General features: G+C 42.3%; 1 protein-coding gene across 1 annotated transcript in view; it reads left to right on the top strand.

Moving 5' to 3' along the window:
- The first annotated feature begins 1,561 nt into the window (after positions 1–1,561).
- Positions 1,562–12,507, top strand: part of KIAA0232 (KIAA0232 ortholog) — a 59,631-nt gene continuing 48,685 nt past the window's right edge. Inside the window, 3 exon segments of the mRNA XM_036255024.1 lie at positions 1,562–1,608; positions 9,016–9,324; positions 9,327–9,505. Of these exon segments, the coding sequence (XP_036110917.1) occupies positions 9,276–9,324; positions 9,327–9,505 (228 nt within the window). The 5' untranslated portion in view covers positions 1,562–1,608; positions 9,016–9,275.

Here is a 12,507-nt window from a genome sequence, read left to right as displayed (position 1 = left end):
AGTGGGGGGCATGCAGGAGGCGGCCAGTCAATGTTCTCTCTCATCAATGTTTCTGTCTCTCTTTCCCTCTCACTTCCTCTCTCTCTAAAATCAATAAAGGAAAAACATTTTTATAAAAAAAAAAAATAGTACTAAGATAAAATAGTCTTATTGTACGTGTGAAATAATACAATTTTCAGTTTTATACAAAGGAAAACAACTGGTAACACCCACACCAAAACACTGACAATGCAGTGCATTAGGTTGGGGAAATGCCGTGTGAGCATCCTCCTTTCATACTGGAGGACGCTGGAGAAATTACAGCAGAAGTCTCCGCGGTGAACACGAGCAGGCAGCGGGTGCCCGAGACTGCGAGAGCGCTTCAGCAGTGAGCGCGCAGGGTGAACACAGGCACCCGCATTTCAGCCTGCGACATCCGGGGGACAGTTTGGCCAGAGGAGCCCGATTTACGATGTTTGCTGTCTGGTGCTCTGTGGTCAGTTGTGATGTCCCACAAGTGAATTGAGAAAACATTCCACAAATAATATGTATGTGCCATGTCAGAAAGAGATCATGCTTTTGAAATAATTTGTGTGTGTTTTCAGCAAACCTAAAGTATATATACAGTAGGTTACAAAAACGACGGGAAACACCATGATCTTTTTTTTTTTTTTTTATCCTCACCTAAGGACATTTTTGCATTTATCTTCAGACAGAGCGGGAGGGAGGGAGGGAGGAAGAGAGAGAGAGAGAGAGACATTGATGTGAGAGAGACACATCGATTGGTTGTCACCTGCACGATGCCATTCAGGGCTGGGGACAAACTGCGACCGAGGTACATGCCCTTAGTGAGAACCAAACCCAGACTCTCTGGTCCGCGGGCCAGTGCTGTAACCGCTGAGCCAAACTGGCCAGGGCGGAAACGCCATGATCTTTGAATTAAGTTGGCCATGTGTCTGCTCTGCTTGAGTACTGAAGAAACTGGACTACGGCGTGTGTCTCTCTCACAGTTTGGGAGACTCTGCTTGTGCACCCAGATGACTGGGATCGCTCGTGGGGCTGGATGTGAGTGATGTCCAGTACGCGTGGTTAGGAAGAGTGTGAAAGATGGCACTGGGCCCTGGCGGGTTTGCTGAGCAGTTAGAGCATCAGCAGGTTCGATTCCGGTCTAGGGCTCGTACCTAGCTGTGGTTCATCCCTGGCCCTGGTTGGGGTCGTGCAGGAGGCAGCCAGTCAATGTGTCTCATATCAATGTTTCTCTCTCTCTCCCTCTCTCTCCCTCCCTTCCTCCCTCTTACTGTATCTGAAGATAAATAGAAAAATATACTCAGGTGAGGATAAAAAAAAAAAGATGGCACTGGGTTTTTTAGAACCTTTTTACTTACATAAGGAATGAAGTTGTGGAAGGCCAGTGAGCATCTTCAAAATGACCCTCATCCCCTTCCCCCAGAAAAAACCCTTTATTATTAAATTACTCATTTGAAATTAGCGTCATTACCGCGTCTTGTCTATTTGTTGGGAAAGTACTTACTAATGGAATAACTTAGGTATTTAGATGTTTTCTTTTTTGCTTTATTGACAGATTATTTGGGACTAATGGTATCACTTTGAAAACATGTAGAAGACTAGGTAAAGAACTAAATGCTTTTACTTTTTGAATTCAGTTTGTTATTCTAGTTTCATGTTCTATCATAAACAACACAAGGCCCTGGGTGGCATGGGGTTCCCTGGCAGTGTCATGGAGAAGCGGGGCTTGACGCGTGTCCCTCTCACCCCTCCACCTTCTCTTCCAGGCTCCCATGAGTATCAAGCCCGGAGGCTGTAATTGATCCCAAGTCTGCAGAATTGCCCCAGTCTTTGGGGGGTCATTTTCATTCACCACCAGGGCTAGTTTTAATCCTAGATCCTTAAAATGGGTGGAAATTGTCCACTAGGCAGTAGGAAAAGCCCAGTGCGTGCTGAGCTGCTCTGACTGCTGCTTGGGGCAGTGGGGTGCAGCTGCAGATCCCTCTGCAGATGTGCACAGCCACCACTGGACAGCAGGGGGCGTCCTCTGGATTCGGGATCGGTCCTCTGCACTTGGCACTTGGAGTTCTTTGCAGGGTCATGTTTGAATTTGTAGTAGAGAACTAAAATGTTACTTAACATACGGTGTGACTAGAACTGGATTATTACAAATGAAGGCAGTTTTTTAAGGATAGTAAGGAAATCAGTTATTTTCTTCTAAAAGCCAATGTATTTTACATAATTACAATTCTTCACATAATCATATTTGTGAAGGAACCTGCAATATTAAGCGAATATAAAACAATTGGGGAGGGTAGTTTATAATTTGTATGACAAATTCCATTTGTACAACATTTTGTGGAATGCAAAGGTTATGAAATACATAGATGCACTTCTCATTTGCTGTTGCAGCAACCTTGTGAGTGGTTGAGAGAGGTAGGGAGAACAGGTGTGTATTATTTTATTGTACAGATGAGAAAACAAAGACTCCAAGGAGTTATGGGCACAGAGCCCAGCAATTAAGTAGCAGAGATGGGACTAAAAAAACCTAGACAGCCTGGCCGGTGTAGCTCATTGGATTGAGCGCCCTCCCGTGGACTGAGAGTCCCAGTTCAGTTCCTGCTCGGGGCATGTGCCGAGTTGCTGGCTTGATCCCCAGTAGGGGGTGTGCAAGAGGCAGCCGATCGATGTTTCTCTCTCACATTGATGTTTCTATCTCTCTCTTCCTTCCCCTCTCTCAAAAATCAATATATAAAACATATTAAAAAAACAACAACAAAAAAAACCTGGATATATGACTGCTAGACTAGTGCACTTCCAGTCTCCACCCTCCCTCCATGGATTAAAGGAGACTCAAGTAAGCCTGGGCGGCGTGGCTCAGTGGCTGAGCGTCGGCCCTGCACCAGGAGGTCGCTGGTTCGACTCCCGGTCAGGACACGTGCCAGGTTGTGGGCCAAATCCCCAGTGGGGGCATGCAGGAGGTGGCCAACTGATGTTCTCACATAGGTGTTTCTTTCTCTCTTTCCCTCTCCCTTCCTCTCTGTCTAAAATCAATAAAGAAAATTTAAAGAAGACTCAAGTGATACATAAACTTCCATGGGCATTTAATTAGCTAGCTATCTAGGTATAGATATATTTTGCATCCTTAATAAAAACCATTTAAGATTTAAAGTAAACAAATCAAAGAAATTCTAAAGTAAGTGTATTATTTATTGTGAAACTTATAAATTATCATTTATACAGCTTAGTCTTTAGGATGACGAGTTAATTTTTCATGGGAGAAAGATACTCAAGATGATTTAAAGGTCCTTTTTTCTCAATGTAAACCTTTGGAGAAGGGAATGTTGAAAAAAAAGCAAAACAAAAAACCTTTGAGTATATACAGTGGTGCTTTTTTCTTTGAAATTCTTTTTAGACAGTTTAAATAAACTAAAATGAAATTTAACTTCATGCTGACTATATTTCACATCCAGAATGAGCATAAGAGGAATAGACAGCTTGAAATGTGGGTGTTTGCCAGCCATGCTCTTGCACTTGTCAAGTGGATGTCCAATGGATTTTGCCTGTGCTTGTCAGAGCCCTGCACTATTTTGGCCACATGGTGGACCGCACCTGAAATAAGTTTTGTTTTTTTTAATCCTCACCTGAGGACATGCTTAGAGAGAGGAAGGGGCGGGGTGGGGGAGAGAAACATTGATTGGTTTCCTTCCATATGTGCCCCTGCTGAAAAATCAAACCTGAAACCCAGGTGTCAGTGCCCTGGCTTGGATTTGAACCAGCAACCTTGCAGTGCACAGGATGATGCTCAGCCAACTGAGCCACTTTGGCTGGGCTGAAATAAGTTTTTGGATTTTCTTTAATCCTCACCCGAGGATATTTTTTCATTTTTGTTCAGATAGAGTGGGAGGGAGGGAGAGAGAGAAACATCGATGTGAGAAGGACACATTGACTGGTTGCCTCCTGCAGGACCCCAACCAGGGCTGGGGACAAACTGCAACCGAGGTACATGCCCTTGACCAGAATTGAACCCAGGACTCATTGGTCCACAGGCCAGTGCTCTAACCTCTGAGCCAAACCAGCCAGGGCTGAAATAAGTTTTAATTAAACAGATAATCATGAGCCAACATACCTAGGAGTCGCTTTCTTTCAATTCAGAACTAGAAAGAGTGAGTCTCATTTGTCAAATGTTTGCTCCTGTACCAAAAGCGTGCTGCTGAGGGAGAGAACACTTAGTTATGACTCAGTTTTCTTTTTTCTTTTTTAGAGAGAGAAGAGAGGGAGAGATAGAAACATAGATGTGAGAGAGAGACATCAATCGGCTGCCTCCTGCATGCCCCTCACTGGGGATCGATCCCACAACCCGGGCATGGGCCCTGACCGGGAATCGAACTGGGACCTCAGTCCATGGGATGACGCTCAATCCACTGAGCTGCACTAGCTGGGCATGACCCAATTTTCTATACTTGGGTCATCTGCTAACAGTTTGAGGTTTCAAAGTAAGGAGGATTGGCACTCTTTAGCTCCAAGCGATTGTGGTACCTCTGTCTCAGACCCTGCAGTCAGTATCCACCTGAAGGTGCTGCACAGACGGCTGGAGGAGTCTGAAACTCCCAGACTTACCAGTGTTTTCCTTGGTCCTATGTAGTCTGTTCTACATAGAGAGTAAAAACAAATTGTAATTACTACTGACTCTAGGGATGTGGCCTATTATTTTGAAATTGTATGGAATCAACCATTGAACAAGTTATAGGAAGAGTTCTGTTAGGGGTAATAATGTAAATAAAAGTTTTAACCAGCTTTTTGAGGAGATCATGGGAGTTCAGTGTGCTTTGCTTTATTTTGCATTTGTATGCCAGTTTTTTTTTTCTCACCTACTTCTTGAATCTGTCCTAAAGAAATGGGAAATATTTTAATGACAACAGAGAGAATCCTATAGTTGGGTTGATACTATGTTTTAAAGTAAACATAATAAAAGAAAAAAACTAAAGCATTGTTTCTATAAATCATTTTTTACAGTGAACCAGGTCTGTCATGGTGTGAATTTTTAAGACCTTTGTGCATTTAAATAATGAAAAAAGCCTTATACTGAATTGTTTACAGTAAAACTAGTATTTTAGAGGTTCCATGGCAAAGACAAGTATGGGATATTTTTCTGATATCCCTGTACTCTGGATCTGATGTACATTGTTGGATTCAATTTCTTAAATTTTGTTTAAAAATTTTATATGTATTCATGAGGAATATCAATCTGTAGTTTTCTTTTCTTGTAATATCTTTATCTAGTTTTAATGTCAGGATAATGCTGGCCTCATAACATGATTTGGAAAGGATTCTCTCCTTTAGAATTTTTTGGAAGAGCTTGTACAGAATCTGTATTATGTTTTCCTTTACTATTTGGTGGAATTCAACTTTGAAGCCCTTTGGGCCTGGAGATTCTTTGTGGGAAAATTTTAAACTATAAATTCAGTTCCTTTTTTAAAAAAAATGTTTTTAATTAAAAAATTGAGGGAGGGAGAGAGAAACATTGAGGTGAGAGAGACACATGGATTGGTTGCCTCCTGCATGACCCTGACCGGACCTGGGGATTGAACCTGCAACCCAGGTACATGCCCTTGACTGGAATTGAACCCTCAACCCTTAAGTTCTTGTGCCAGTGCTCTAACTGCTGAGCCAAACCAGCCAGGGCCCAAACCATAAATTCTTTAATATGTTTGAATCTCAGGATGCCAAACAGATCTGTTAAATACTGTTCATTTCTGGGGAAATCACTTGAAGCAAGTTGACAAGTGGGTAACTCATTCAGTATAGATCAGCCAAGATGGTGAGGAGCCTGAGGCAGTGGTTCGCAGAGCTCGGTGAGAGGAGCCAAGGCAGATGGAGCTCACAGGAAGCGTACCGGACAAGAAGGAGCTGCAGAGAAACACCAGAATTGGCAAAGGCTTGCTCTCATGCGCTCAGAGCAGTGATCAGGACACACATGTGAGGCGTACCCCAGGCGCAGGAGAGGACCATCATCAAGGAGAGGAGGAGACAGGACCTGATGCTCAGCATAGCCAGGCATGGTGCCTATGTCCCACCAGCCAGACTGGAAATCCTCATAACTCAGGACCCTAGATAGAGTACTGAGAAGGGTCGTACCGTAGTAGTGATAATTGGCCCTAGACTAAACTCTGCTCTGGTCCTGCCTAACAAATCTTAAAAGCAAGATCCCAAAGGACCAAACTGTTTCCAACTTCTTTCACCATGGTTCCAAAACAAAGCTCAAGAAATTTATAGGAACACAGAAATATCAGGCATCCAAGAAGATAAAATTTACAATGTCTGGCATCCAATAAAAAATGAGCAAGCATGCAAAGAAGCAGAGTGGAAATCGCAAAAAAAATAAATTGAAACGAACCCAGAATTGACGCAAAAGTTAAATTAGCAAAGTCACCACAAGGTAGTTTCTTCCTGTACCATAATGACTTAGAACTAAAGAGTGTCCATCCTCCTTACTTTGAAACCAATGAAATAGAAAACGGAAATATAATGAAACAAAGGTGGTTCTTTTAGACAACAAACTTTACAAACCTCTAGCCAGACTGTTTAGGAAAAAACAGAGGTGAGATCACTGCAGATTCTGTAGGTATAAGAAGGAAAGTAAGGGGCACTGGCCGTTTTGTCTTGGTTGAGCTTCATCCCATGCACCAAGAGGTCGCAGGTTCGATTCCCGGTCAGGCCACATGCCCAGATTTTGGGCTCGATCCCCAGTAGGGGGCATGCTGGAGGCAGCAAATTGGTGCTTCTCTCGTTCCTCTCCCTTTCTCTCTCAAATCAATAAAAACACATTTTTAATAAGGGAAAATGAAAGGGTATTAGAAAAACTTTATACCAATAAATTAAACAACTTAGTGAAATAGATAAAGTCCTTGAAAACACAAATTACCAAAGTTCAATCAAGAAGAAATAGAATGGATAGTCTTGTGTCTATAAAAGGATCTGAACTGCCCTGGCCAGTTTGGCTCAGCAATTAGGACTTAGGCTCAAGGACCAAAAGATCTCGAGTTTGAGTCGCAGTCAAGGGTATGTACCTGGGTTGCAGGTTCGATCACTCTCTCCCTCTCTCCCACTCTGTCTAAAAATCAATGGGAAAATATCCTTAGGTGAGATTAACAACAAAAAAAAAGAATTTATGGATTTAATTTTGAGTGTCAGCTAGAAAATTTCAGCAGATGAAAATTATAGAAAGTATTTGCTTTAATTTATCTAGTTTTCACGATTCAGAAAAGATAGTGTGGGAAAGAAGACTTTAGAAAGTAAAAGAATATACATTACTAATAAATTAATCTGGTAACTTAGTTCCGTGGTGGATTTAAATATTTTTTCTTTATTTTTATTTGTTTTTCTTTATTGATTTTTAGAGAGAGAGGAAGGGAGGGGCAAGGAGAAATGGAAACATTGATGAGAGAGAACATTGATTGGCCGTTTCCTGCATGCCCTCGACTGGGGATTTGGCCCATAACCTGGGCACATGCCCTGATGGGGAATTGAACCGGCAACCACCTGGTGTGTGGATCGATGCTCAACCAGTGAGCATCGTTATTTTTCTTTATATTTAATGTATGTAAAATTTACTTTGTAATTATAGATGAAATGCAAGAAACTGAGTCTTAAATCTTTAAGGAAGATTCTGTCTTTCTGAGTTGATGCTTTTACTATTGGTGGCCCTTTTATAGTCTGCTAACTTATGCAGAAGCTGAGCCAATGAGATTTACCTATCACTGTGTTAGTTTTCATTTTCTAGTGGCATTAAGTAATCAGAACTCTACCATAAAGAATATCATGGTTTGCCCTGGCTGGTTTGGCTCAGCAGTTGGAGCATTGGCCTGTGGACCAGAGCCTTGGGTTTGGTTCCTGTAGGGGCATGTACCCCCCCACCCCACCCCCAAAAAAGAAAAATATCATGGTTTGCTCTGGCCAGGTGGCTCAATTGGTTGGAGTGTCCCGTACACCAAAAGGTTGCAGATTTGCTACCCAGTCAGAGCACATACCTTTGTTTCGGGTTCCATCCCCAGTCAAGGTGTGTACAGAAGGCAACCGATTGATGTTTCTCTCTCACATCAATGGTTTTTTTTTTTCTGTCTCCAGTTCTATCTCAAAATCAATAAAAACATATCTTCAGGTGTTAGTCAAAAAGTCAGTTATGATATATAAGAAGAAAATGACAGTGTTTGTGTTTGTTTGTTTGTTTGTTTGTTTGTTTGTTTGTTTTTAATCCTCACCTGAGGATATTTTTCCATTTATCTTCAGATAGAGTGGGAGATGGAGAGAGAGAGAACCATCGATGTGAGAGAGACACATCAACTGGTTGCCTCCCGCACGACTCCTACCAGGGCCTGGGACCGAACCACAACCAAAGTATGTGCCCTTGACTGGAATTGAACCCGCGACTCTTTGGTCCAAGGGCTAACATTTTAACCGCTAAGCCAAACTGGCCAGGACAAAAATGACATCTTTGTAACAGCATAGCCTGTTATGACTCTTAAGACAAACCCACGTTTCACTTTAATTTTTCCAAAGTAACTGATGAGCAAGTCCAGACTTTTTAGCCATACAAAATCATTGATTATTTATGGTAAAGCTTAATTTAATTTTTTACCAGTATTTCAGTGAAGCTACTATTTAGCTGCTTGTTTTCTCTAAACTTAAAAATGACTAATGATTTGTTATCGGATAAATTCTTTCAGCATTGCAGATAAACAGAGTTTTTCTAGTTTCATCTCTTGAGAGTAGAATAAACGTAAGTCCAGTGGAGCACAAGCACAGGAACATGGATTTCTGAGTTTTCCTTTCTTTTAAAAGATATTAAACTTTTAAAAGTTTAAAATGTCATTTAGCTTAAAGTGTCAAAGATTACAGGAAAAAGTCGATGCCCTAAGATACCAAAGTTATTTTAGAAAAGAGGAGCAGTTCATTTGGATTTTTTTCAAAAGATCAGTAACTCAGTTTCTATCTATATATAACATACTTTTTTCTCTCTCATTTTTGTAGGTTCTGCTGGCGACTCGCATTTGGCCTCCATGTGAAATTAAAGTAGAAAATCCCACCTACACGTGTGTTGCTGTCAGGATGCTGACTCATTGGCCACGCCTGAAGAGGGGGATTCTGTTCTAGAGCCTGTCAGAAAGATCAATGCTACCCCTCGATCCCACTCCTCTCCTTGCTGCCGGCGTGAGAATCCCCTCCAGGTACCAGCGGAGCATCAGCTAAGAAGATGCTTCACCATCTAAAGATGTCAGCAACCTAAATCCATGCACCCTGTCTGTCCAGCTGCCGTGGGTGGTCTACCATCTGAAAGCTCCCAAGCTCTCCTCCAGGCCCTGTATCTGTCTCGGAAATGTCTCTGCTTCATGCTTTGGGTCCAGTGCAGACCTGGCTGGGACAAGAGCTCGAGAAATGTGGCATTGATGCCATGATTTATACTCGGTATGTCCTCAGTCTTCTGCTGCATGACAGCTATGACTACGACCTGCAGGAACAGGTATGTACATATTTTAAACGTTGGGTGAAAATTCACGACTGTGTCTGCACGTTACTGTTTCTCTGGACAGAGCGGCTTTCATGCTCCAGAACAGGGTTCGGACTGCCGTGGTCCGCAGACTTTCCGCCTGTTGGTGGGTGGCAGCAAGCCGAGTCACAAACACACTGGTTCAGCTCTTCATGCTCAGACTTGCTCAGTGTGGACCACATTCCGGGTGGCCTCGGCCTCGGCCCGGATGGACGGCAGCCCTCTGACCATGACCTGTGCGCAGATCGGTGTCTCTGCTGCTCGGGCCTCCCTCTGCCGGGCCAGTCCTACCTCCCAACACTCCACAGTTCCGTGCCGTCTCGTCTGCAGGAGGGTGTTCAGCTGTTTGCTAATCAGAGTGTGCGTCACAGATCAGCAGGCTCAGAAGATTGGTAAAGCACGTAACTTTGCCATAAATCATTGTATTTCATCTGGTAAATCGGCCATTACAGTATTCTATTTGACTCAAGAGCAGAATTTAAAGTGAGAAAGCAGCTAAATCTAGGTTCTTGAAAAAAGAATCTCGATTTCAGTCTCAGTCTCGAAGCAGAACTACTGAGAGGTCAGCCAAAGGGGAAGTGGAGTCACCAGCAAACAAGTGGGCTCTGGGTGACTTCTGTGTACACACTGCACACAAATGGAGTGTTTCGTGGGCAGTTTTTGTTGTTGTTTTAAACCATTGTTGCTAACACTGAAAGCAGGAATGAAGTTTCCGGAGGAGCTGGCTTTGCCCTCACAAACCACAGAAGGGCCTTGGAGGCCTGTAGATGCAGAGGGCTCGCCAGTGCACTTAGCACAGAGAGGGTTTCTCCCTGCCGGGCCGCGCGTCCATCCCGGCAGACACCCTGCGTCTCGCTGCTGCCAGGTGCGGACTCTGGCCGGTGAGATTCAGGTCAAACAGTGTTTTCAGGGCATTGACTTACACCCTAATAATCAGAAATGTGTTATTTTGGTTGGTATTTTGTATAAGGATACCAAGGCTCTACTATTTTCCACTAAATGTAAATTTCACTTCTTTAGGGGCAAGTAAAATATTAAATCTATAAACGTGGAAGAAACCAAACCCGAGACTCTGGTCTGCAGGCTGACGCTGCAACTGCTGAGCCAAACCGGCCAGGGCACATGGAAGAATTTTTATTTCCAGAAATGAGAAAGCTATTTCTCCTAACTCAAAAATTATGTACTTTTACAATTGTATATTAATAATATCAGCCTAAACTATTTAATAAACACCCGTAAATTTGTTAGCACAAAGGATTTATGTGCTAAGTGCTATAGGACATTGAGATGGGCATAAAATTAGGCCTGCGCAGATTATATTTGAACGTCTCTGATGAGATAAGTCCCTCCAATCTCACACACATCTGACGCCCGTACACAGTTACTGCAACATTATTGCCTGTGTTCCCCACGCTCTACTTTATATCCCTGTGACTGTTCTGTAACTACCAATTTGTACTTCTTAATTCCTTCACCTTTTTCACCATCCCCCAGCTCCCCTCCCATCTGGCAACCATCAGAATGTTCTCTATATCTCTGACTCTGTTTCTGTTCCTTTATTTTCTTTTACATTCATTTTATAGGTATGTATTTATTGCCATTTTACTGTTTGTGTTTTTAGTATTTTTTTTCTTCTTAAAGAAGACCCTTTAACATTTCATGTAATACTAGTTTGGTGGTGATGAACTCCTTTAGCTTTTTCTTGCCTGAGAAGCTCTTTATCTGTCCTTTGATTCTAAATGATAGCTTTGCTGGGTAGAGTAATCTTGGTTGTAGGTCCTTGCTTTTCATCACTTTAAATATTTCTTGCCAATCCCTTCTGGCTTGCAAAGTTTCTGTTGAAAAATAGCAGTCTTATGCAAGCTCCCTTGTAGATAACTAACTGCTTTTCTCTCCTGCTTTTATAGTCTCTCTTTGTCTTTAAGTTTTTGCATTTTATTTATTTATTTTAAATATATTTTTAATTGGTTTTTTTTTTTTTTTTTTTTAGAGAGAGAGAGGAAGGGAGAGAGAGATAGAAACATCCATGTGAGAGAGAAACATCAATTGGTTGCCTCCTGCATGGCCCCTACTTGGGTTGAGCCCACAACCTGGGCATGTGAATTGAACTGGGACCTCTCAGTCCATGGGATGAGGCTCATCTACTGAGCTCTACCGGCCAGGCTAACCTTTTGCATTTTAATTATGATACGTCTTGGTGTGGATCTCTTTGGGCTCATCTTATTTGGGACTCTACTTCCTGGACTTGTATGTTCATTTCCTTCACCAGATTAGGGAAGTTTTCTGTCATTATTTTTTCAAATAGGTTTCAATGTCTTTCTCTCTCTCTTCTCCTTCTGGCACCCCCGTGATGTGAATGTTCGTATGCTTGAAGTTGTCTCAGAAATCTTCATTTTCTTGGATTATTTTCTTTTTGCTGTTCTAATTGGCTGCTGCTGTTGTTTTTTTGTTTGTTTCTTTTTATTCCAGATCACTTCATCTACTCTACTATCGACTCCCTATAAATTATTCTTCATTTCAGTTAGTGTATCTTTCATTTCTTCCTGTTTTTTTTTTTTATGGTTTTCATGTCTTGAGTTATGCTGTTGAATTCTTTCCAAGTTCAACTACTCTTCCCCTAAGTTCGTTGAACATCCTTAAAACCAGTGTTTTGAACTCTGCATCTAGTACGATTGCTTGTCTTCATTTTGTTTAGTTCTTTTTCTAGAGTTTTGTTTTGTTCTTTTATTTGGGTCTTATTTCTTCGTTGCCTCATTTTGCAGCCTCCCTGTGTTAGTTTCTATGTCCTGGGTGGAGCTGCTGTGTGATGACCCCCCTCCCGGGTTTGGTAGAGTGGCCTGATGTACTAGTAGGTGTCCTGTGGGGTCCAGTGGCACAGCCTCTTACCAAGCCCCCATGTGGGCTGTGCACACCCTCCTATTGTAATTGAGCTTTGATGACTGTTGCATATCAATGAGAAGGATTTACCCCAGGCA

Source organism: Molossus molossus, unplaced genomic scaffold (genome assembly GCF_014108415.1).
Source record: "Molossus molossus isolate mMolMol1 unplaced genomic scaffold, mMolMol1.p scaffold_m16_p_1, whole genome shotgun sequence".
Taxonomy (NCBI): Eukaryota; Metazoa; Chordata; class Mammalia; order Chiroptera; family Molossidae; genus Molossus; species Molossus molossus.
The sequence above is the reverse complement of the archived record's forward strand: the minus strand, read 5'-3'. Positions and strand labels throughout refer to the sequence as shown.